Consider the following 25,704-nt stretch of genomic DNA (forward strand, 5'->3'; position numbering starts at 1 on the left):
TCAAGGCCAGTCGTAACACAAGAGTCGTTCAATGTTATCGGATCTTGATATTCAGACTCCGCCAGCTAAAGTTTGTTCCGGGAAAACCTCATGATCTCAACAGTACCTGCATCCAGTACCAGGAACGTTAACGGCTCGGTAGTAGCCGGCCGGATATGCACCCCGTACTGCCTACTAACTACACGAGACGTCACTCCATACCAAGACTTAAAGTTGAGCTCTTTGACAGACTTACCTCATATAAGTTATTCTACGCCTCTAAAGTATAAACAACTATATGAACCATCCATACAATTCTCCGGTCCGGGTTCCGCGCTTCAGAAATTTGGTTTTTGTTGTTGAAGAAAGCCTTGGAACCGATGATATCTACTTTATTTTATTTATACACCACAAGTCACAAGTGCAAGTGCAGATTCGAAAATTAAGGTCTGTTAACAGGGGTCGGGGTAGTGTTCAAAGATCCTATTGGTTTTCCACGCAGAGTTTCTAATACGGCACCCTTGTTCCTGTATTGATTCGTGCAACTGGAACACAAGCTGACGATAAAAGGAACCTAGCTAATAAAGTAGCTAGGTACGTACCACTTGAATGCATGCCACCTGGTTCCTAAAAGAGCGAAGGATCAACAATGTAACTCATCAGCTTATGCTGTTTTGTAGATGATCAGTTGTGGCAGCTTTGGTACCTATCATATCGATTATCACCTCCGTTGGTGATGTATCAAAGATTTAAAAGGAGTGGTTTCCCGCACCTCATGCAAGAATTATCTTCACTATTCAGCTCTTACTTCTTGAGAATTGTCTGTCAATCATTTTGAGTTCAGCTTCAACGAGATATAACTCAAATCATGGTTTTCCGTATCAGAGATATCGTCACCATCCTGGGACTTGCGAATCTTGTCCTATCAGCACCAGCTGATTCACTGCAGAGAAGGCAGTCAACGATCGTTGACTGCCTCGAAGCAGCTTCAGTCCCTGTGATCTCCAATTCATCCCCTAACTACGCTTCCGAAGTCATTCCCTATAACCTCCGTACACCATTCTTCCCCATTGCTGCCGCTGTGCCCGAAACCGCTGATCAGGTGTCATCTGCTGTGATTTGCGCAAATCAATTTGGTTTGAAAGTTGCTGCTAGGTCTGGAGGACACTCCTATGCTGGTTTTGGGCTTGGTGGTCAAGATGGGTCTTTGATGGTCGATATGAAGAAGTTTAAATACGTCAATCTCGACCCAGTGACCCAGATTGCTACCATCGGTGCTGGAACTCGTCTCGGAGATGTTTCGTACAGTCTATATAACCTGGGAGGGCGCGCGTTACCTCATGGCCTGTGTCCAGGGTAAGTACAAATAACCAGATATCTTTGAATCGTCCGTTGATTACTAATTTGGTAATTGGTAGTGTTGGTATCTCTGGACATGCGCTTCATGGAGGTTATGGATTTGCTTCTCGCATGTGGGGAACAACTTTGGATACGATTCTTGAGATGGAAGTCGTCCTTGCTGATGGATCGATTGTCACCACCTCAAGGACTGAGAACGAGGACCTATTCTGGGTATGTCAATATTGCCTTCACACTCGCATATATCAAGAAAAAAAGATGAATATTTCTTATCAACTCACAAAACTTTGTTAAAATGATATCTATGAGCGATTAGGTGTATGAATAAGCTAACACAAAGGTCTAGGCTCTCCGTGGTGCCGGTTCTTCCTTCGGTATTGTGACAAAATTCAAGCTCCAAACGCTCGAAGCACCTGCCAATGGTGTCAGGTTTACCTATTCATTTGGCGTACCCACCACTGGTTCAAATATCTCGTACCACGTCCAAATTTTCCGGGCTCTGCAAGAATATGCTCAAACTACCGCCCCCAAGGAACTTGCCTTGAGATTATGGACCCTGACCGATGTTTTCGAAATCACCGGTGTCTACTGGGGCACCAGGGAAGACTTCGACACAGTTATTGCACCGCTTGTTGCGAGCTGGCCCGCCCAGACTACTGTGGTGATTGAGGAGGACAATTGGCTTGACACGTTGGTTGCAGTAGCAAATGGAGCTACTCTTCCTCAGCCACTCGACTATACTCAGCACGACACTTTCGTAAGATCAAACCCCCCCCCCCCCCCCTCTTTCTTTCTATGATAGCTATTAGGGGTTCTCTCGATATATCGCATAATGATCTAACAACTTCGCGTTGCAGCTTGCGAAAAGTATTGTTGCGCCGGAGCCACTGACTTCTAATGCCTTGACTTCATTTTTCAACTTCCACCAGAACAGCAGGGATGCCCCAGTAGTAAGTGACCTATATCTATGTAATCCACAAAGGGGTAGTAAAAATACTAATACTTCCTACTATCAAGCCCTGGTGGGTTATTGCAGATCTTTACGGAGGTGTTCATTCCAACATATCCTCGTTCTCTCTTGATTCCGCATCATACGCTGTACGGAATTCGCTATTCACCTTCCAGCTTTACGCGACTACTACGCTTCCTCCGTTTCCAGCCAGTGGTATCAAATTCATGGACGACCTGGCAAAATCACTCATCTCAGCACAACCCGAGACTACTTTCACGGCTTACCCTAACTATATTGACCCTACTTTGAGCGCAAGTGATGCCCATAGGTTGTACTATGGGTCCCAGTACCAGAGACTGCTCAACATTAAGAGGAGTGTTGACCCTATGATGAGATTTTGGAATCCTCAGGCCATTGGTGTATGATGTGTAAATCACTAGTACATAAGAATTTATCTTTTTATTTTCTGTTAAAAAATTTAGCGTATATATATATGAATATATTCCAACGAATAAACACAAAATGAAGAAGAATAAGAAGAAGAAGAACAGGTCCAGACATGTATTTGATTATCTGGTACCATAAAAGAAAAGCTTGATTAGAACATGGGGGTCTATCGTGGCTGAGAAGTCTCTGTTTGTACCCGTCCGCATGCAGTAATGTACCTGAGATTTGTGGTAGACCCTTGCATCAAGTTGGGTTTTGTAGCAACAAGTATATAGTATGATCACCATGAACTCCTGTAGTTGGTTCACCTCGAACCAGCATGGGGCTGCATAATATAATGTAGATAGATCGAAATCCTGAACATGTCGTAATATACGGGTAGATACACAATTACACAAGAGGCTTCTTGGCCCGATCGTATTTAAACAAGGCTGCTTATGCGCACTCGATCGACCTGAGAACTAGATCCGTGTAGATAATAGAGAGGTATATATAACAAATGAGGTGCTCTCTAGTATGTACATACTCTATGCGGACAATTGGTGATAGCTTGGCGTGGTTATTTCCCTCAATAGAGGGGAATTCGAGAAGGCTGCAAAAGTACGCATTATGTGGGCTCAAACGGTCAATTTACATAGATTGTGGATTGTTAGAGTGAGCGAAACATGCATATAGTTGCAGGCTAGTTGTTCTTCCCCCATGTATCCAAGCTATGCCACTTACACTAGTGACTAGAATCAAGTGAACACTAGGAGATCATAATCAACTTTTAGTTAACACTCCGTGAGAATGATTAGTTATCAAGCATGATCTTCAGGAGCTTAAGTGCAGGGAAGAGCTCGCTTTCTGGGGATGATCATCGAGTCAGAGATTATGCCTTATTCTTCGGGTCTTTGTTGTCTCTGCCAGAAATGATCACGTCCCCGTAGTAAAAATTAAAGCTTTGCACCTTATCACATCCGCGATTTCTCGGTGCGTTCGGTACTATGTAGCGTCTGTATTTCACTTTTAGTGATCAACCTGGAGCTTAAGGTTCTGATAGTCGATCGTGATAAGGATTTTCAGGCCCAGCTCATCTATGTGTTTATACCCCTCAATAACTTCGTTTGCGAACCTAAAACTGCGGCTGTTGAGGTTGTAGGTGAGACGATAATATTCAATCTAATTCGAGAGAATATTTTCCGCCGACGACAAGGATTGGGCTTCTTCCGGCGGGTTTCGCGGTAGAGATTGTCTTAATTCCACATTTGGTTGCTGTACTAGTAGTACAGCTACGATATATCTAGATTGTCGAACAGCTGTGAATATTGCGCCCCAGGTGTGGTGGAGGTGAGCTAATTGCTTCGAGTCCTGTGCATAACTTGGCGGTCATGATATCAGCTGTCCCAGCGAGAAGGTGTATCATCCGCGACGAAGACCGCGAGGGCTTTACCTACTTCGGGGCTGGCAAGCTGATGCTTTCGAAATTTCGGAACTATTGTCGGAGGATTCCGGTCATAGGAATGATGTGGGGGGTTGTAGTGCTCTGGGAGGAGTGAAGGAGTAGAAGAAGGAGGAAGATGGAGAAGCATGGGCAAACAAAGATTTCCCTAGCTCGCAATTCCGTACCCATGTCTCTCTCTTTATTGTGTGTTGCTACGAAAATCATGCCGGAAGTCGGGAACAAATTGAAAGTGAACACGGGTTATGGGAGAAAATTTCCGGGATAGCGGTTCGTCTTTCCGGGTGCGCGTTTTCTCGCTGGGAACAGAATGAGACGGTTTTCAAGGTGCTGGAAGATATTTCCAGGCACTGAAAAATCGGCCATTAAAATGGGCTCTGGTAATCTATTCGATAATCCTTCCCTTCTTTTGGTCTGTCTTTAAGCCCCCCAATTCTCCACGCGTCCCTTATGCTCATGCCATATATGACGCGAGTCCCACCACTTTCATTCTCCCCTCTCTCCCAGGTCCACATCGAGTGATAAATCCACATAGAGAACCCCAGCTGTCCTGTCGGTCTCACTTTGATGGTGGCCTTGGGTGAGGGAGCATGAGTTTCGGATATTGAAAAGATCGAGTGCCATAGTAAAGAATGCAAACATGGTGGATAATGCGTCCGTCTAGGGCGCAAGACGATACCGAAGATGACGAGATACTGGTCCACAGAGTAGCTGTCTATAAAATAAGTTTTCTTTACTTAAATCACCAAAAGGAAACTTTTACCTTGGTCGGAAGAAAAATAAAGTCGTTGTTTTTGAAAGGAAAAGGCCAAGCTGGAAGCACACCTTTCGCACTAGTCGGTTATCTTTTACCCCCCTTTCGTTTGGTTCCTTCGACTCTAGAGTAAGAAAATAGTAGGTAGGAAATAGGATATCTCAAGAATATAAAGTAAGTTTCTATAGGTTTATTAAGTATAGTTACTTTATGGTAGGTCTCAACGTACGGGGATATTGGGATAATTTATAAGCGGGTGTCGGTTGGACTGGATCCAGGCCCAACGCATTTATAAAGATTCGGTAGCAGGGAATGGATACTCAAAATCGAGACAGCACCGAGTTTCACGATTGCACTTGTATTTGTAATTAAATAAATTTACAATTCAATTATCACAAATTATACTACTTGCCTGTTTTTTAATACATGCTCAGGAAGGGAAGAGATTATAGTAGAGGATAATAGCAACCCTAACCCTTATATCTTGCCTATTCCTCGAAAGGTTAGACCTTATGCTGATCGAGTGATATGTTATGATTCTTGATCAAAGGTACTTCCATGGCGACATTCAAGGGTAACAGAGGTACCTCTGCATGTATCCAATCTTATGGTTATTTTCAGTGAGCCGTAAAAGCACATCTCTCGGAATTATACAGGGGGGACAGTGGTGGCGGTGGCGGTGGCCTAGAACTCACTATTGACCTTTCAATCCCGCCCACGTTCATCAAGAATACCCTTCGAATCCAATAATGCCCCGGTAAAGAATAATCTTATCGTCATTCTCGGGACTATGCAGACTTTGAAACCCTGAATCAATGCTCTGAACGAATAGAGAGTCACATGGTATTAGGCGAAGAAGCGGCTTGGCACTTCTTCCACTGGCCGGTTTCCCCTCAATCCTATCTGCTTCCGTGGACCAGATGATGTGACAGGGTCATGATTGATGTCGTTCAACTTCTGATTGACCTGTAGTGATATACCATCCGCTGCTGGTGTGATTTTGAACTGTCTCCAGGGTAAGTGTGACAACAGCGGCACATGTTCAGCCGTTCCGAAAAGGCCATGGAGAGGGTTTACAGAACAAAGGGCGGTTGATGAGGGAACGAAAGGTGTGCTGCGGCCGCAGTCATATATAATAGAGGTAGTACACAGCTCTGGTGCAGGAGAAAGAAGAAATCATCAGCTCTACCTGTCACGAATAACAACGAAAACGCATACGAAGTGAATGGAATGTACAAAAATGCTTCACACAGTCCCACAACCTTCGGGGTACTTGAGGAGCATTGATTGGCAAGGATTTATTCTCGATTTTAAGTATCATAGAAACTCTATATCCGTCTATATGCATATACTAAGTCTTCTATAGATTTCCCTCGGATTAAAGCACGCATGGCACAACATAGTCCATGGGCCAGTTAAGCAGGTTAAATGGCAATAGATAGTAAGATAATGTTGATTATTGTCCTTAACTTCTTTTGGCAAATCATATACTAACTTGTACAATTGTCCTTAAGTACGATTTCTTCTTACTACTTAAATTATAATGCCACACTACTCAGGGGGAGCACATCTACGTGTAATTACTAAGCTTACATGATTTAGTTTATGTTGAGCATGGACTAATGCAGAAAAGTCATTACCTGCTCGTAGAAGATCACCTAACCGCTGACGAATGTCACACATGTTGAAACTAGGTGTAAAAGAGCTAAGCTAGAAACAGACATAAAATTAACATTGTGAGCATTTCCAGGGGCAGTTTTAATTGGTCTGAATCAAATGATTAATATATCGGTATGTACATCGGAAGGCTTCCTTTTTTTGGGTCAGTTTCTATGATAACATGTACCACAGGGACCAAAACTTCAGTGGGGTTAATTGAAAGATATTATCTAATAACCTAGCAGTCGATTGAGGGCTGAAATTTTCACACTCGATAAATACCTCTATTCCTTACGATCAAACAGAAGTGCTGTCTGTATAAGAGGACGAAGGATCATCTTTACGACACTTACAAAGATCTAACAAGCCTCGAGCCCAATCAATGATCATGATCTTTGACTTCTGGATATCGAAAATCTTCCCTCGACATTTAATAAATCGTAACAAATAGCTAGTTGAGCACAACGCTGCTTACAATAAAGCTAGTTGTTGCATGTTAGATAACTTCACAACTCATCACTCGTGTCGGGAAATCCGCTAATCCTCGTGACCAATGATCCAACTACTATAGGATATCACGAGAAGTTGCAATTGTCGCACATGACTGATAAACGAGAGATAATCATTCTTCTCCTTCTTCTGGATTAGAGTTTTCAGATTACTTGAGCAATTCTCCGGATCTGCCGGAACAATTGGCCACCTCGGGCCACCTCGGTCCTGGAGAGAGAAAAGGCCTAAGAGGAGTGCAAACTCAATAACACCATCATGCTGCACCAGCCGTCTTAAACACACTTTATTGAAGCTCAACAGCCACAGTGCGCACGCCCGCCGGTAATAACTGATAAGAGCGGGAGCATAACATGGGTCGAAAGCATGCGCGGCGAAAAACAGCTCATCCAAAGCACGGCAGTTCTTTCCATGATGACCCGAAGATTAGGTCGAAATGGAGAATGACCTTCATGCTTGCAATTAAAACACACAGCTCGCCATAATGCAGCTTTTTCCGAGGGGTCCACAGAACAATTATGCTTGCATGTCGGTGTATCCTGTCAAAGACCTTGATCCAGTCAACGAGGCAAGTTGTGTTTATGAGGGACTCCGGTGCAAACAACAGTATTACCAAAGTTACCATCCTTTCGAGAACTGTCTATCCTATAGCTATTCGTGGCCCTGAAGACACTTCTCCCACTCCCAATACAGTCACACCTACTAGAAAATCTCAGAACCGGTCTACAAACAATAGTCTGCCCGTATCCTGAGATTTCCGCCTTAATTCTTTAATTTCGCTAGTCTGTACATGTGGTATGAAGTGTTGATATTCTCCAAGCCGGATGTTTGCATCGGTGTTGAGAGGATGATACACATTTTAAAGTTCATCTGAACTTCTACCTTGAGTTTATTGTTTTCAGATGAAGAGGCTTGTATACGGGTTCCAGGGATCAGACTGTATGATTAGGCTTTTGAATTCTGAAATTGACGGATTCTTACTGGTCATTGGCCCCTAACTACCCTCTCAAATGAGTGTTTGCCTCCTATTTCTTAGAGTCTCAACGTTCCACTATCACCTATTGAATTCGCTTGAACGTAGTTACACTACTTTTCCCTCTGTTTGTATTGCAGTGTCGAATTTTACAAGAAATCCTCTCATGCGGCGATCCGTGAGCGAAGTGTACCACTTGCTGTCCATCAGTTACATTATTGGTATGAAATTCTCTCGTCCCTACCATTTTCAGATATCAAAGTTAACAAAATTAACACTTATTTTTCAAGAAATCTAATCTCATGAATTCAGACTGAATATCAAGAAAATACACAAATAAATCATTTCCCCTGGACCTGGGATAACAATGAAAGAGGCCGGATATAATAAGGTTCTTTCACTCTTGCATTGAGTTGCCGGTGTCAACGCTCGGTTAATTTGGTACACAACAAGAGCAGTAGAGCTGCTGTATGTTATTTATGCCCTCTCGTGGTATCTCTCATGTAGTGTCAATTTCCGTCAACCCGTTTTCTAACTCACGGTTATACGCGAATTGGGGCTCTTTTTATGCGGTTATCAATCCGAACTCAGTGAGCAAAAATAGCATGAGGTATAAGCTGATTCGACGTCTGTGTATACCCTGTGTTGTGTGAGTCCCCTGTTGAATCACATACATGGCATACAGCGCAAATCAGTACTTGAACTCCCTGGTCCAACTTGTCACTAACTCCCATTTCTCATTTTTGCCTCCCACAACTAAACTATTGCCTGCTGGATTCTCATTCTCGTCTATCTCTGTACCGTCTCTTTCTTCTAATCCTAAATCTGTCAGAATTAAGCTCGGCGATAGAGATAGTTCACTTGCCAACTGTCGGAAACCGAATGTTCTATAAAAATCTTCCCGGATGATTGATCCAAGCAAACTGAAAGACACGACCCAAATGATGCTTCGCTTCGGCAGTCAAACTGCAAAGATATCTTTGATTATGAGACGTTGATGTGCTCTCGAACGCCATCCGTCCCTTCCTGCAGAACGAGCGTACTGGACCCCACTGCGATCAGATTATAGTACTGGAAAAAAAAGTACTCGTCTAATATTTCAGTATTATCAGGCCACGGGAGGTATTAGCTGTGAATTGGTTCTTCTTTCTCTTGATGTCGACTGGACCAACCAATTTCTAGGCCGTCCTAGAGACGACATATCATTTTTTTCTATTTTTGTTCGACAAAATTACAATAGTTTAGCTCAATCAGTTTTACGAATGTCTTGGGACTAGTGTCGTGTTCATTCACACTCATAGTATGGTAAAGGATATCAATGGTCAAACGCTAATTCTATTGAGAGCAGCTACGCTCTGGGCATGGCCGTGTATATAAACTCTTTATATTCTTCTTTCCAATCGACTTATATTCTCCTCCTCGTCCAGCTTACAGTCTAGACCCCATTGCCACAATACAGACACGGTTTTCCTAACGTGTCTGATCGATCTCTCCAGTTTTCCATCATTACTACTATATCAACCAGTCTAGACCTCAGGGAATTTGCTGTAATCAACGAACCTTACCGACGGGATATCCTCAACTAGTGCTTCGAAATACGAAAGAAAAACACGTCAAAAATTTTTACTCCACGCGAACACTTGGACCTTTTCAAAAATGCCTACCGAAAAATCCCAGAATCCCTGCTCCGCCGAAGACTTCACCCAAATCACTGTGGCTACTGCTAAGTGCGACGTATGCAACAAAAGAGATAAGAAGACCATGAAGAGATGCAACACCTGCTCCTTCCAGCTATGCGGAAGTTGTTCCCTCAAGTCAGGGAATGACGGTTGCCATACCGGACAGTAGTCAATCTCACGATGACAACCCGAACCTTTACCAAACCGATATCGTACGTTTTAGAAGAGAAGAACTTTTAAACGCGGGGTAGCATCTTTTCTCTGAAAACATTGTGTAGGAGGCTGGGGCAGGAGGGTTGAATCTGTCGTGGTATGGACGGGCCTATACGGATATCATCCTGTTGTGATTTGTGTATGACTGTCTGTGACCGCACCATTGAGAGAAAAAAACATGGCATTTTCTTTCTTTCTTTCTATTCTTCCCCATACAACATTATCTCATATTATTTGTAACTACTTTCATGTCGGTCTCTCTTTTGTCTGAACACCTAAGTACTTGCATTTCTTTGACAAGAATTGTTCTTGGAGTCATATGTATGACTTTCTAAAAATTAATCAAAATGATCATTTCTGAAATTTGAGGTCACCTAGGGTTTAAACCAAATGTCGCTTAACCTATTGATACTTACTACAATTAGGGTTATAGTACCATCCAAAATCGGAGGAACGTATTGTATGCCAGTTCTTTTTAAAAAAAATAGTCACTTTGAGACATAATAACTTCCCACTTACATATGGCTAGCGTGAAAGATAAATAGAAAACTTCTGTATAAATATTTGCGTCTTTGTTTCACTCACTGACGTATTAGTACATGCATATATCTATAGTGCTGATGTTTCTGTTTGCCATTTCTCCATGAGGCAAAGTATAGCCTAGCATCGATATTGATCTTTATGCATGTATAGATGCATAAGAAGGGCTTTAGAAACAAACGCCCAAACTTTTTCCAGGTTTACGGTTTTTACTGTCTTTCCGGTCGGGTGATTTGGTCTCTTCCTATCTCCTTTAAGGAGGCTGTTTCGGCCAATCAAGGAGCTTATTATCCCAGGTTTCGATTTGACCAGCACTTTGGGCTAGCCTGTAACCATATATATAGCCGTCCCGCGATGATAAACCAATGATATCCGCCGCTCTTTATTGAGTGCTTTCACCAAGAAATTATCCACTCAGTTCATGTGTCATTCATTTAGATTGATGTTACACCCCGAGTTCTTGTGAGTGTTACTGGTGATTTAAGAATTAAAGTGGCGTACGATGGATGGATAGGGTTTTGGGTCGAAAGACAAATACAAATTTGTCTTCTTGACCCCAAAGTCTAGGCCTGCAGTGGACGAATGATATATGTGCATCAATACATCTTTCCCAGAAAATGGAAAGGGATAGGCGCTAAGTATTAAAGTAGATCACAGGACTGACGCTCAGTAACTTTGTGGGGGATTTTTGACCCAGAGCACTGGGAGTGCTCGGGTCTTCCTTCTGCTGCAATCACTCTGTAGGTAGAATCATGTATTCATACGGCATGTAGTGGTCGATAGGTGTCTGTGTTATCACTTACCAAAACCCATTCATCAAAAACTATATCATTGATTCGTTGACTGAGTATAGCTATAGTACTAACAAATCATACTCAATCACTCGCTAGTGTAAAACATGCGGAGCAAAACTTGTAAGGGATATAGCTACATGTATACTTGTATTCCCTAGAATCCTAACATATTAGGGAATAGTTCTTGCTGGGAAATGAAATCGGGATTGTATACGTACCTAGCCACCTCCCCAAATATGAATTCTCTACTATAGCAACTAGGGGTGTTTGGGAACACCATGCTGTATATACCACACCGTAATTATCACTCTTTATGACTCTAATCAGCGATAAGTTTTAATTTCTGGTTCCATGTTCCAAAGTCTTTTTGTTTGGCGAACTTAGCGCACAATCTCATCTCATCAAACTTTGGACTAGATGTCGTCGCGCAGTCGATAACACATGTATGCACACATAAGGTTTGGTCGATTTACAGCGTGGCACGGGTTTTTCACGGCATAGCCCATGCTCCGCTGATGGTGTACATGTACGTGCGCTCGGGAGGTTTGAGCTGACACAGCTCATGGGTAACCTTCTCCGAATGACAACTAGCCAGTGCCTGCTCCAAAGTTGACCTCAGTAAGTTTGGGAAGGCGAGCTTGACATCGAGAACAGCGACCGACCTATAATTGCGTATTCGGATTTCCAGGAAACAGCACCGCCCAAAGAGACCGGGGGAAGAAAACTACGGTGATAACTCGAGCCCTGTGCACAATTGGTCAACCTTAAGCTGGCTATCTGGGTTCAACTCGTTGTTCAGCCTTACCTGGAAATTCCTCTCGGCATCATCAAACATCCAAAGGTCTTAAGATTAAATCACGTGGGAGTTGCACCATGGCAGCATCATGCATTGTATAATGGCTTGTAAGGAGGACGCAGTGATGTCTTTGCTGGCGCTCGATGAGCGCTACTAAATATACTAGGATAGAAGTGTTAGATTATGCTGATGCTGATAATATCAATAGTAAAACTGCCAGAAGGTTTATCTTCTACATAGTCTCCCACATTTTATTGACATAAATTAAAGTGTTAGTTGGCCTCAATGTCACGTCACTCCCGAAAGGTGTCAAGTGGACCCTTGGCCTAAACTCAACCATGGGGTTCTCTCGCGCACGCACATTGTAATTGCACAAAGTTTGGTAACATATATATCCCACCGATCTCTCATCGAAATTCAGGCCTAGGTACAGATCAGAGTAAGGTTTTACATATACACGTTTTGGACAAACGAATTTTGTCAACTATGGATACAAGTATCCATCACTGCCTACCAACCTTCTAATTCGGCTGGTTTCAATGAATATATCTATGCAGTGCAGTTTGATGGTACTAATCCAAGGCATGTTTGTGTTGTAATATTCGTTTCTTGTGCTTTATTAACAAGTAATAATAGACTATCTCTACTCTGCAGATCTGACTAAGTACTATTTCCGGATCACTCGGCATCACTCGCTCATGGTTACATGTACTGCTTGGTCTCCTGATGTAGCAAACACACCATATGCACCTAACCAGGTTTACCGTCACGACCTACTACTCCAATGTATATGGCTCTCAACATAACTGCAAGATTGCCCTACATATCACTGGGTACCACCCTCCACTGCAAAAGGTAGAGAAGAAACCAATCCTATCACATCATTGATACAAAGAGGGAAATCGTGTTAATCATTGTCCCCCAGATTAATAATTACAACTACTTCCAGGATAATAGAGTAAAAAAATTCAGTCGACTGTGCAGTATAGATGTGATACCCCCTCAAAAAAACTTGATATAAACTCCCACCAAAACAAAAGAGCAAAACAAATATAAAAAAACGCAGAGAATATTCAAAAGAAAGTACATAGCTATAGAGATGTGTGCGCCAACCCCCCAAAATAAAATAAAAACAAAGAAACTCCCCGCAATAAAAAAAAAAAAAAAGGAGAGAGAGAGAGAAAGGAATGATGTATGAGTAACGCCCCCTCCCCCACGACTTCAAGGAAAAAATGTCAGTTTAACCAACTACCCAACCTGCCTATACAAGAAAGAAAATAACCCTCCACACTAACATATATATATAACCTTGAACTTAAGACTCGATAAGGCGGCCTATCCTACCACCATCGGTCTCTAGTCCCAATAGTATCCATAATAACTTCCCAAGCTCCAAGTCGAAAACCGCATACTCCTCTCGGTGGAAAACCTCATCAGATTTCGATCCTTCTCAGCCTCAACCGCCGAGTATGCTGGTGGTGGGGGTGACCCATTCATCGTATCCCGTGATATGGATGAACCGGCCACCCCAAGTTCCTATAATGGAAGATCCTCGAACCCAGATCTTATAGGTGTATACACCCTTGGTTTATAAGGCTGATGGGTTTGTAGTCCAAAGTTTAAAGGCTCTGGAGGGCCTCTGGTCATTGCTATTGGTAAGGGTGTCAATGGTGGTGGAGGCGAATCTGGGATTGAATGCATCGTATGACGATTGACGACTTGGAGGGGTCCCCGAAGCGGGGGAGGGGGATTCTTGAGTTTGATTGTCGGCATCATCGGGATTGGCGGTGGTGGTGAAGACCGCCCATGATGAGCACCGCGCGAGGAGAGACCTCGTCTCAAGCGTGTAGACGGACCGCGGTTCAAGGTGCGCGAAGAAAGGAGGCGCTGAAGGCGGGGATAGTTAAATAGTTGCGATGCCCGGCGGTCGCCGAATGAGGAACTAGAGGATGACCGGGAGTGATGGGTCGATGGCGAATCAAAGGCCGATCGTCGGTCCCGGAAAGATTTGCCATAGTAATCTGCTTTCTTCTTATCACTGCGGACACGGGCCCATACAGCTGCAATGACGATGATGATTATAAGACCACCAACACCAGCACTGGCTGCTCCAAAGATCAAGCCCAGGTCAGGAACAGCTGTAAGATCTTTATCGTTATTTAAGAGGGAAGACGTTGAAGCTGCCGATTGAGACGCTGAAGTAATGGCAGCGGGGCCGTCGGCCCCTGCAACGCCTTTTGCCTCTTTTGCATTGCTTATCCCAGTGGTAGTTTCGGAAAGGACTGAGGTGGGCGTAGTAGTATCTTTGCCTGGCAAGGTTGTTGAGGTCTCTGCAGCTGGCTGGGATGTTGCAGTCGTAATTTCTGGCGACTTTGACTTAGTTGAGCTTGTAACTGGAGCAGGTACAGACATATCAAATGGAGGACTGTATTCGAATGTCCCCGTCAAATCATCTATTATTTGAATACCATATTTATCACCCACGGGCATTTTTGAAGAATCCTCGTAGTCGCTTGGGACGGTCCATGTGTAAGATCCCGAATTCGGAGCAGCCACTTCTCAACGTTAACCTAAATCCACAAAGAACGTGTAATTTCCAATTTTATATCGAGGTGTCAACTACGAACCGACAATAGCGCCAAGATCTGAGAGGTTATCTGGAGGACCCTTGAGGATATGTAGTGTGATGGTTCCGGACGTTGTAGGCTATAAGTCGAAGGTGGGGTACACAAGTCAATTGACTGATTTTACAACCTTAAAAAACAAAATCAACTTACATACCTTCCATGTTATCGTGACTGGGTTCCCTGCATCAACTAAATCTCCTAGGAGTGGATATGTAATGGGGTTTTCTCCATTTGTTTCAACACCGCCTGCTGCAGCAAGGATAGAAAAGGCAGAAAACACAGCTACCCAGAGGTAAAAAGATGAAAGACTAAGCTGCATGCTCAGTTCAGCTGATTATAAAAATACCAATACACGAACAAGGAATAATGAAATTTCAGGACTGGAATGAAAAAAAAGGAGAGACTCGGGAAACTATCGTGATGGATGCATGCGTCGTCGTCGTCTTCGTCGACGGCGGGGCCTGCTCAGAAACGATTGAACGTTCACACACACACGTGTGACTGAGAAACAGGCGTGTTGGTTGAGATATGGGGAACAGAAACATGAAAGGAAGATCTCGAGTCCGGAGAAATATCCCAACCTGCTCACATCCCCCCCATTTCGGAGAGCTATGTATCCATTTTTTGGCCCTATTCCACATTGGAGGTCAATTTACTGATGCACTTATTACAGCCCGTTCCGCAGCGGGCGCGTAGGGTCCAACCACGAGAATCCAGATCGAGTGATAAGCGAATCAAAGCCCTAACCAGGAAATATCTTCAATTTGCAAGTGCCAATCCCCTAACCTTCAACGTCCGCCGCCCCTTGAATCTGCAGGTGGGACCGTGCGTTCCATCACCTCGGCAAGCCCCGTTTGGTGTAACCTGAGACCTTATTCAAGCTTCCACAAATGTTCCATGCAAGATTTCAATGCTTCTGTCATGCTTGCAGAGGGTAAACAAATACTCAGAAACGACGCACGAAAAACGAGATCACAGAAATGTTGGAAAAATGGGAAAGTCTGACGAACAAATCCTACATACGATGTTTTCAGGTACGGATAGTTCTTGGTCGTGAGTACATTCTTGCCCATTTTTTTTTAGAATGAAATTTCAATTGTGGTAAAAGAATATGAAAGTCAAATTTCCAAGTTTCTAAGAAAAACTCGTGCAAATGTAAAGACAAAGAAGGATTTGGTTTGCTAACAAAATTTCCTAGTTTGCTAATCCCAAATTCCAAACAAAAACAACGGGAAAAGAGATAAACAGGAACAAGTGGGAAACGGAAAGTCCAAAGAAAGTCTACATGCGTGACAAACCTGCAAATGCCAGACGGAAAGTCGCAAAGGAAATGCACCGAGGCTTAGTCATGCATCCTATCAATAGGATATTGACTTATCAGTTATCAGTCCGACCGTGCCTCCGCTTCTCCCACGGCGAATCTGTACAGGACTCGAAAGTGCATAAACGACGAAACGTGATCGTGTCACTTGCCAGTGTGTTCTCAAATTCTCTCTCGACGAAAGCTCGAATCGAAAGAGGTATGTCTTGCTTGAAGGTCAGTTGATCCCGAGATTCACGTTCTGCCCTGCATCCTTCCTCCTCCTCCTCCTCCTCCTCCTCCTCCACCACCTCCGCCGCCACCTCCTCTTCTCCGTCTGCCGTTATTTCTCCTCCCTGAATGCTCCACGGCATCTTTCTCGGGGTCTCCTAAGCGCATTTTCCCTAACCTAACCAAAACATCTTCCTTCTCTGCAGATTCCACATATCTCAAATTGGATTCACGACGCCCTCCAGGAGCTGATTTTTTGTTGTTAAAATTTTGTTGTTGTGTTGATGATGGGTGTTGTGGTGGCTGTGGCGATGGCCTTACATGCTGTGTAGGCGGTTTTGGTGAAAGAGCCTTTTGAAAGCCAGTTGGAAGAATACGGTTTGAGGGAACACCGTCGAAGAAAAATCGTTCCGTACCATCCAACTCATAGCGAAGCCGCTCCCGAGATTCCATCCCCCTATACTGAACTTGTCTGTGGATCCAGTCCGGGTCGAGACCAAGCTCATAGAGCTGAATTTGAAACGCAATAACCTAAAAACACGTAAGCGTTGAAGACACAAACAAGTCATGTAAAGATCCGAACGTTCACTCTGTGTAGCAGCAGCAGTTACTTACATCAACATCGCTTGGATCCAACTTGTCTTTCGAACAATCGCAATCTACCTTCCCGTCACCATGACAAGATCGGCAAGGACCCGGTCTGCGAAAGACTTCGCGTCCATACTTTTTACAAACATAGTTATAACCCTCCTCCTCACGTAGATCCACCTGCTTCGCAAAACACTGAGGTGCCAAAGTCGCAACGGAATCCATGCTTGCTGTTTGTTGAAACGCGACCGGTGGGAAGTACAGTGGGAACATCTAATTGTCGTTTTTGGTTTTTTAGTTTGGTTGAATGTCCCCTTTATAGCTGCAACTGGGGATTATGAGCATATTGATGAATGATGTATCAGATGTGAACTCGTGAATCGCGATGCGGGGTAGATGCAAGATTGAAATGAAGGTCGGGGGAAAGAGATTGGAAGTGATGGAGTGGTTTGCCCGGCTCTGCTTACCTCACTTGGGGGGGTGGTATGGCAGAAAGCAAAAACCCGGTACCGCGACCAGTACACGTGCCAATCACGGGGACGATACACGACTTTTTCTTTTGTCACAGGATCGCACTCGCTGAAACTTCTTGTCGTGCGTCTATATGTGCCTACAGTACTACAGTTCAGGTATTTAACAGAAATACTTGCCATACAAAGAACTAGAACTAGTGGCGAATCGTAAGTCAGCGGAGTTGTTTCTGTGTCGTTATAATTCGATGATGATAATGGGAATATATATATGACTACAATGCTACATATTATAATCATACTAACTCCTCATATAGAAACACTCGAGTTTCTGAGTCCGCGGCTGTGCCATGCATATGTGTGTCATCTATTTCTCTTTACCCTCCCTTAAATAATCACCCTCAGCTTCAACATCCTAAGCTATTATGGTCGACCACCGTCGACTTACATTTTTTGATCAGTGGCAATAAATCGGTGCGGAATTTTTCTGGGGAGAAAGGACACACTTGTCTTTTTTGTTTGATATATATTGAGGCCAAGGCATATATATCGACCCCATTACTTCAAAGAGATGGAAACCTATTTCAGTTACAAACTTACTACACACGTACTATACGTAATAACTGTAATTATTTTCCAGGTCATTAATTACAGCACTTCCCTAATAATGAATGGCCCATTGTAATGGAGATAGTGCACTGTACTAATCCCATCCCGCAGTTCTGGGATCGATCAATTATCCCTATTTTCCATTGAGTCAGGAACGACTGAGGCTATTACCACCAGATCATTCCTAGGATCGAGTCATCTACTCTTAGAAAGGTGGATGAAGGTTCGGATTTAGGTGTTTCATGCAAAAATACTCGCAATACCAGCCCCCAAACCTATGTATATTTTATAGTGAAGTACAAAATACCATGTATTAATAAACGATAGTAAATCCCACCGCCTTAACCACTTAACATTACATGTATGTTGAGTGTACTCCTACCGAACAAATCTACCACCCCTCAACTATACTGACCTTTAGCGGAATTCCACCAATAGGTTTGGCTGTAATGCCGCCCCTGACAACAATTTCTCTCCCTTCCTCTGCTTCTACGAAGGCAAATTTCCCTATTCATCTCAGATTAGCGTTATATTAAAGAAGAGAATGGAAAATGGGAATTACCAATCATCGCTGCTAACAGACACTTAAACTCCAACTTTGCAAAAACGTTTCCAATACAACCTCTCGGTCCAGCAAGAAATGTCAAAAATGCATAATTGCTCTCACCCTGCCCTTCATTCCACCTATCAGGCCTAAACTGGTCTGCATCTTCACCCCATAGCTCTTTACTCCGGTTGATTGCATATGGCACAATAACGATATGAGCTCCCTTGGGAATGAACTGGTCACCGAGCGTTGTGTCTTCAGCTGCATATCGCGCGGTCAAGGTGACTGGCGGGTAAATCCGCAAAACTTCAGAGGTTACATTGCGTAAATATTTCAAGGACTCAATCTGCTCATAGGAGACTTTCTCTGGTATTCCGTGAGGGAAAGCATCACGTATCTCCTCGCGGAGACGATTCTGTATGTGAATATTTTCCTTAAGAGAGAGAACATAAAGTGCCCAAATCATTGCAGTGGCAGTAGTTTCATGTCCTGCGGCAAGGAAGGTCATCATTTGATCCCTCATAATCTCGACACCACCGGGCCCATCGTATTGACCGCTCTTCAACATGACTGAAAGGATATCCCTGTCCGTGACAGCCTTCTTTTCTGCGATCTCCAGCTTTTTGGCATCGATGATTTCAAGGGAAACGCGCTTGACCACCTTCGAAGCTTCCTTTACTTCTTGAGTTCGTTTAATAGGAAGGAGCCTGAGGAACCATCTTGGAAAGACGAGACGGGCGATATGCATGGCTAGTGCGACAGCAGGCGTTTTAAAGATTGTGTTATATGCCTGCGCAAGTTCGGAACCGCTCTCAGACGTTGCATCCCCATTCTTGACGGATGCAAGAGCATTAAACTGGTACCCAAATCCGGCAAGACCGATGATATCGAGGGTTGCAAGGGAGAACCAATGTGACATGTCGATCACCGGCGTTTCTACAGACGCAGATACAATCTCGCTGATCTTCTCCGTGAGTTCGAGGGAAACATCCCAGAACGTTGGGACTAGGTTTTTGATCTGAGAGTGCGAAAACGCTGGTAACAGAAGCTTTCGTTGATGTCTGTGCTCGTCGCCCTCACTAAAGAGGATCCCCTGCAATCCTAGGATTCGACCGATACCGTTACGCATAAAGTCTGGTTTAATGAAACTGTAACTCTTCTGATGAAGCACCTCACTCAGGGTTTTTGCCGAAGTGGGCACGATTCGTTCCCCGTTGAAAAGTCCTCGGTACCGAATCAGACCATTGTTGTTGGGAAGCTCCTCCATCCATCTTAACTGCGGCACTCCAGTCGCGCTGCGGTGGATATCAAGGAAGTGGCCAAGAAGCCAGTTAGCACCTTTCGGAGTCGGTAGGTGCCTGAATGGTGAGAGCATCAATGGAAATATAACTGCATTGTAGACAAAAAGTCCGGTGAGAAGGAGTGTGGATATTCCCAAAAATGTCCAGGTTGAAGATGGGAAATGGGCAGGATCATGTCGAGCTAATAGTAATGATGCAACCGTAGTAGAGGCAAGAATAAGCCTCTTAGACATGATGGGGTTTCCGTGGGGTGCGATATCCTGTGATAAATAATGGAGGTAAACAATAAATAATGGAGACTGAGGGAGATATATCGATAGGTATTTAGAATGTTCGGAGTATATGAAAGAGCACTAATAAAAAGCTCTGTGACGATCCGTCCACAGCGAAGCTTATATAGGTGGCAAGATTGAGACGTAGGGGGGGGGGGGGGGTGTTCGACTGCATCCAGATGAAATCGATCATTCTCGAGACAGAGCCCCAAATAAGAATTAGATTTGAGACTGCCAAGTGCCTTAGCGCTTTTCAGTGGTGTGCCGAGTACCGGCACGAAAGATTAGTATTTCGGGAGGTGTAAACTACATGTACAGTCGCAACTCGATATGCCGGATCTCGATATGCCGGATCTCAATACGCCGGATCCCTTGCTATCCCGTACGAAATCCTCTGGGGTTTTGGTTTTTTTTTACTGCAAGATCAATTTGCTATCCCGGATTTTTTTGCTATCCATGAAATCCTTCGAATCTTGGCAATCCGGCATATCGAGTTGCGACTGTAGTATCAAGGACGGTTCAGGTTACACATATGTTCCCATTGACCTGGGATCTCAAGGTTACATATGATTGGGGCGTCTAGTTACTAGTCCCAGGAAGTACGCGTTCTAAGTGTTTCTAAGGATCCCTCGGTATCTGTCCCTACAACTTCTGGGGCTTTCAAGTATGCATCATTGCGTATCACTCGGGAGGATAGTGTCACCGATCACCGGCCGCAACAACCTTCTCTCCGCCGGCCAAACATTTCATCCCGGGTAGCTTACCCGGCGGTCAATCATTACCCCGCAACATCGACAACGTCAACGGTGCAACGTCGACAAAGGACGTACAGTTCAAAGATCCTAACTTATTTACTATATGTAGTTGATGTGGCACAAGCCTCCCCAATGACAAAAATCATACGCTGTTGATTCTCGGCCGATGGCTGGGTAGGGATACTAGTGAACGTAATAGCTCTCGTATAGGGGGGATTGGGGTATTTTGGGTGTAGGGATTAGCTACCGAGCAATCCTTTTAATGGTGGAAACTGCATGTCTCTGAGGTATGCCTACTAGAGCGTAAGGGAGGAAGGAAAGGTATTAATAGGGGTAGGAGCAGAGTAGTACGTTCATGAAAACCAGCGCGATGGCTCGTGCTCAGGATATATATTGATACATATATATGATTATCTATGTTTAAGTAAAGTTCTATGCTATATAGAGATATAGTCGGTTTCCCGGAAGATCTTAACTTATTGGAATCTAGATATATAATCGGCGGTCTCATTGTGTGCCGTGCGTGGTCGGGGTAATCCAAAGACACCAGCACCCACTCTATGAATTACTAAGGTAGTACATATTATAGGTGACAGCGGAGTCGAGTGAGAAGTCATGTTCTAGAGTCAAATCATTTGCTTTTATGCATTACATGCAGTGCATGATAAGACCTATATGTGCCCATAGAATATTAGGATCCTATCCGTAGGGTCGAGGCTAGCCATGCATTATCCTGCGGTTATAATCCAGTTATGTATTTTCTTCACCATTTAAATTTTTATGTACATATCTGCTATCTAATCTAAATTACAACAAAAAAAATTAGATATATATATACGTATATACTAATATGCTCAGCCGCGTGGCCAATATTGTGAGCGCGCTGAAATTTGCCAGTGGTCTGTTGCTTTAGCCGCCCTTGTGTATTTGGAATTCACAATTACTTTCGTCTGATAATAGTTACACTTCATTTAGATTTCATACATGGATATGGTCATAGTATAGGTTTCGTGTACCCATGGATAAAAGTAATCACGCGACGTCCGAACAACTTGACAGTAACCATAATCGACCGTATATATAGAGTAGGTTTGATTATGTAAATATTCCAGCACGTCTCAGTAGCAACTGTAGCTACATAGCCGGCCGATCAGTCGAGTGTACTCTATTAAGGGTATTTAAGCTTTTAGATGTGTCTTAGAGGGGGTTTTAAGTAGTGCTAGTGACGTTGAAAGTGGTTAGAATATCATTTCCTTCGGGTGGTTTTTGCTACCACCCGATCGTTCGAGAAGCTAACCATATGCAGCCTATTTTCGACAATGACGTAGAGGAAGTGTGTAGGACGAAACATCAATAGCTTTCAAAAATTTCACCACTCTCCTAGGTTCTTTGTTAGAGCTTGAACGGAGCAAGAGGCCAGCCAGTACGTACTGGAATTCAATAACACTACTTCATTGGTTCTGGTTCCTAGAATCTGACTTGATACGTTCAGAGCCTGATTTGGCACTAATCATGGAGTATGATTCGGTTAGAAAGCAGTACTATCGCAATAACAGGGACACTCGGGGCTTGGCCAGCTTACTGAAAAAGAAAGTTGCTAACTTTTACTTGAATTGAATTGACGAGACGATACCACCCCCGCACTAGCCCCATACAGCAGCCTATCGCAACAGACGCAAGGTGCCACGAGGACAAGCACCCTGCAGAGAAGCTAGCAACCGCCCCTCTAACTGAACCTGAACTCACTGACTGCTTCCTCCCTCCTCCCCCAAACCACACATCACCACTACCGTCTCATCTCCCCCCTTTCACTAAGTGGTCCCATAATTATCTTACATAGAAAGGAGAAACGCTCATATTTTATTGAAATGTCTAACAAAGCTCTTATCCTTGTTGGTGCCCTTCCTGCTCTGCAATTGTCTTGTGTGGAACACCTGGGCTGACATTCATTTTCCCCGCTAAAAAAAGGTTGGAGGTCCGTCTAGAGGCACTCGGTTTAGGCCTCTATCCTTGGACTTACCAAAGGTATTACTTCTCCAATTGCCTCGCTTCCAAAGTTGAGATGAAGCTTATCCCGCTGTCTGTGTTTAGCCCCTCTTCGAGATCGCCGGGCACCCATTGATCTGGCACCCTCTCACTGCCGTCGCCAAGGTCCCATCTATCAAGGAGGTCTACCTTATCGGGTACTATGAGGAGTCCATTTTCGCACCTTATATCCGCGAGTGGTCCACCGAGTTCCCGGACCTAACCATCAAGTACTTACGCGAGTATACTGCTCTGGGTACGGCCGGTGGTCTGTACCATTTCAGAGATGCCATTATGAAGGGGAACCCAAGCAGGCTGTTCGTCCTGAACGCCGATGTTTGCTGTACCTTCCCCTTGACAGAAATGTTGGAGATATTTGAAGAGAAGGAGGCTGAGGCTGTTCTTCTGGGGACAAGGGTTGGCGACGACGCGGCGAGGAACTTTGGTTGTACGTTTCAACCCCTACTCTTTGACAACCAAAAATATGGAGGAAACAGTCTGACACAAATTAGGCATTGTGTCTGATCCTAAGACGTCTCAAGTTCGTCACTATGTCGAAAAGCCAGAATCTCACATTTCTAACATGATCAATTGCGGAGTTTACCTTTTCTCCTCATCAATTTTCTCGTTGATTCGTACCGCAATGGAAAACAAGGCTATCCGTCTTGCCTCCGATCCCACCCTTGACCCCTCAGATGGCGATTCCTCATCTGTTCTTCGTCTTGAGCAAGATATCCTTGGACCGCTCTCCGATTCGCGCCGTTTCTTCCTCTACGAGACGCGTGGCTTCTGGCGCCAGATCAAAACTGCAGGTTCTGCTGTACCCGCCAACGCGCTGTACCTTCAGAAGGCGTTTCAGGCCCGCTCCCCAGAAATTGCAGCGCCATCAGCTTCCATTGTCGCCCCGGTGTTCATTCACCCGACTGCCCAGGTTGACCCAACTGCCAAGCTTGGGCCTAACGTGTCAATCGGTCCGCGCGCAATCATTGGTGCTGGGGCAAGAGTTAAGGAGAGCATCGTTTTGGAGGATGCAGAGATCAAACACGACGCCTGTGTGTTATACTCTATCATCGGTTGGCAAAGCAAGGTGGGCGCCTGGGCCCGTATCGAAGGAACCCCCATGAGTGTTGCCGAGCACTCAACTACTGTCATCAAGAATGGTGTCAAGGTGCAGAGTGTCAGCATTTTGAGCAGAGATTGCAAGGTTGGAGACGAAGTTAGAGTTTGGAACTGCATCTGTCTGCCAGACAAAGAGCTCAAGAGAGTAAGCAACTCTATTCTATCTCTAAAGACCTGTTTTTATACTAATAACCTATCATTAGGATGTATCGAATGAGATTATCATGTAAATGACCATGTGGGTATGTCAATGAGTGAATGGAAATGGGGGCAATTTTTTCCAAAAGCTATTTCTTGTATCTTTCTATACCCATATTGCCGTCGATGATTTATCTGTGTTTTTTAACTGGTAGATTGAAGGGGCATTTTGGGGGTTTTTGTCGTTTCTTTTCTTTCTTTTATGATTACTTTTTTTTTTTAAACAGATGATTATCTGAGTAACGCACCTATCGATAACACCACTGTTAGACGAGGGTTTGAATTTGGACTAGAGTGTACCATGGTTGTGGGGCTTTCTGAGACATTTGTGTGAGACAAACCAACTCTAACTTCAGGGCTAGTAGTTGGTATGGGTAGCTAGTAGCTACCATTTCGCGGAGCCAGCAGGGCCTCGTGACTTCCTCCAACATCTGTATACATAAACTGCCTTCTGCTGGCGATGCTGCCCCTCAATGAAAGGACAGAGTTTGCAAGTCTCATAACTTGAGCCATTATCATGGGACCGCATTAGGTGAGTATTAATTTTTACCAGACGAAGAGGCAATCCTAGTGACTACGTACATACTTTTAGCCGCCTAAACGCGGTAATCGAAGTAAACATTAGTATTGTCTCACCACGCGTAATACGTCAATACAGACCTCCTAAATACTTATATGAGAGTGATCCAGAGCACATCTGGCCAGCTTAGCTATACTGCGTGATAGGTACTCTCCCCTAGTATATTACCTTATCGGGGTCCTGGTGTTGACTTCGGCCCGTTGCTGGTCAGTGATTGCAAAACACGATGTTGTTTTTTCTTATTAGAGGAGATTATAGATTGAGGGCAAGCCATGAACGATTAGGTGCTTAAAGAGCGATAGATACAGAGAGCAGTTATTATTGATAGATGAAGGCGGCGTATAAAGGCAACTAGCGTAAATGAGGCAAGGAACACATAGCTAGAATCTTTACCTATAAATAGAGATGGAGGACCGAGACTTGAATAGAAATCAGTAACTACATACTCTATTGTGTATGCAGTAGACCCTATTTTTCCTCTCGCGGCTCGTTGGCACGGTGTTTCACGCAAAGCTATGCTCGTTGAATAACAAGACCGTCTCGGGAGTTGGGAAAGGACTTCAACCCATGCCCAGGATATCGTGTTTCCACATCATTGTGCGCATGGCACTTCCATCTACCCTCATCACGAGTTGATATTTAAAATCCACCACCAATGACATGCGGTCTTTTCTTCCATGTGGGAATGCACAATCTAGGGAATGGCAAAGGGAGTACCAGTTTCTACTGTATATCATGTACATATATATGTACTCTCCCCCACATATTCTTTGGCCTGCACGTGACCGAAATACTGCGCGGCATCGCTTGCACTCTCGTCTGACCGTCTCCACTGCATGCTCTCAGATATACAGAGCAGCCTATAGTCTGGTCTGTCGGCCTAAGTGGTGGTATATCTCTTGCAACCTATCCCCAAAAGTATGCGCAGCTGCGCAGCGACATGTTACTGCTTCATGAACTATCACTCGACCCACCTCAGTACCCACCCG

At 44.2% G+C, this 25,704-nt stretch overlaps 5 protein-coding genes across 5 annotated transcripts; 2 read left to right on the forward strand and 3 right to left on the reverse strand.

Moving 5' to 3' along the window:
• Positions 1–847: 847 nt before the first annotated feature.
• On the forward strand, positions 848–2,715 carry LAJ45_01643 (uncharacterized protein; the record flags this gene model as incomplete). The annotated part of the gene is made up of 5 exons (XM_046111236.1): positions 848–1,335; positions 1,398–1,551; positions 1,685–2,095; positions 2,196–2,288; positions 2,356–2,715. The coding sequence occupies 5 exons, from the start codon at positions 848–850 to the stop codon at positions 2,713–2,715; spliced, it is 1,506 nt and encodes a 501-aa protein (XP_045975180.1).
• A 10,914-nt stretch (positions 2,716–13,629) lies between these two features.
• On the reverse strand, positions 13,630–15,039 carry LAJ45_01644 (uncharacterized protein; the record flags this gene model as incomplete). The annotated part of the gene is made up of 3 exons (XM_046111237.1): positions 13,630–14,648; positions 14,721–14,799; positions 14,875–15,039. 3 exons carry the CDS (start codon positions 15,037–15,039, stop codon positions 13,630–13,632), a joined length of 1,263 nt encoding a protein of 420 aa, XP_045975181.1.
• Positions 15,040–16,097: 1,058 nt separating this feature from the next.
• Positions 16,098–16,988, reverse strand: LAJ45_01645 (uncharacterized protein; the record flags this gene model as incomplete). Its single annotated transcript, XM_046111238.1, has 4 exons — positions 16,098–16,376; positions 16,435–16,782; positions 16,867–16,910; positions 16,976–16,988. 4 exons carry the CDS (start codon positions 16,986–16,988, stop codon positions 16,098–16,100), a joined length of 684 nt encoding a protein of 227 aa, XP_045975182.1.
• A 1,321-nt stretch (positions 16,989–18,309) lies between these two features.
• Positions 18,310–19,999, reverse strand: LAJ45_01646 (uncharacterized protein; the record flags this gene model as incomplete). The annotated part of the gene is made up of 2 exons (XM_046111239.1): positions 18,310–18,425; positions 18,481–19,999. The coding sequence occupies 2 exons, from the start codon at positions 19,997–19,999 to the stop codon at positions 18,310–18,312; spliced, it is 1,635 nt and encodes a 544-aa protein (XP_045975183.1).
• A 2,662-nt stretch (positions 20,000–22,661) lies between these two features.
• Positions 22,662–24,167, forward strand: LAJ45_01647 (uncharacterized protein; the record flags this gene model as incomplete). The annotated part of the gene is made up of 5 exons (XM_046111240.1): positions 22,662–22,685; positions 22,762–22,818; positions 22,885–23,266; positions 23,331–24,082; positions 24,141–24,167. The coding sequence occupies 5 exons, from the start codon at positions 22,662–22,664 to the stop codon at positions 24,165–24,167; spliced, it is 1,242 nt and encodes a 413-aa protein (XP_045975184.1).
• Between the last annotated feature and the right edge of the window lie 1,537 nt (positions 24,168–25,704).

The sequence above is a fragment of the Morchella importuna genome (assembly GCF_003444635.1).
Source record: "Morchella importuna strain M04M26 chromosome Unknown Morimp01GS003, whole genome shotgun sequence".
NCBI lineage: Eukaryota > Fungi > Ascomycota > Pezizomycetes > Pezizales > Morchellaceae > Morchella > Morchella importuna.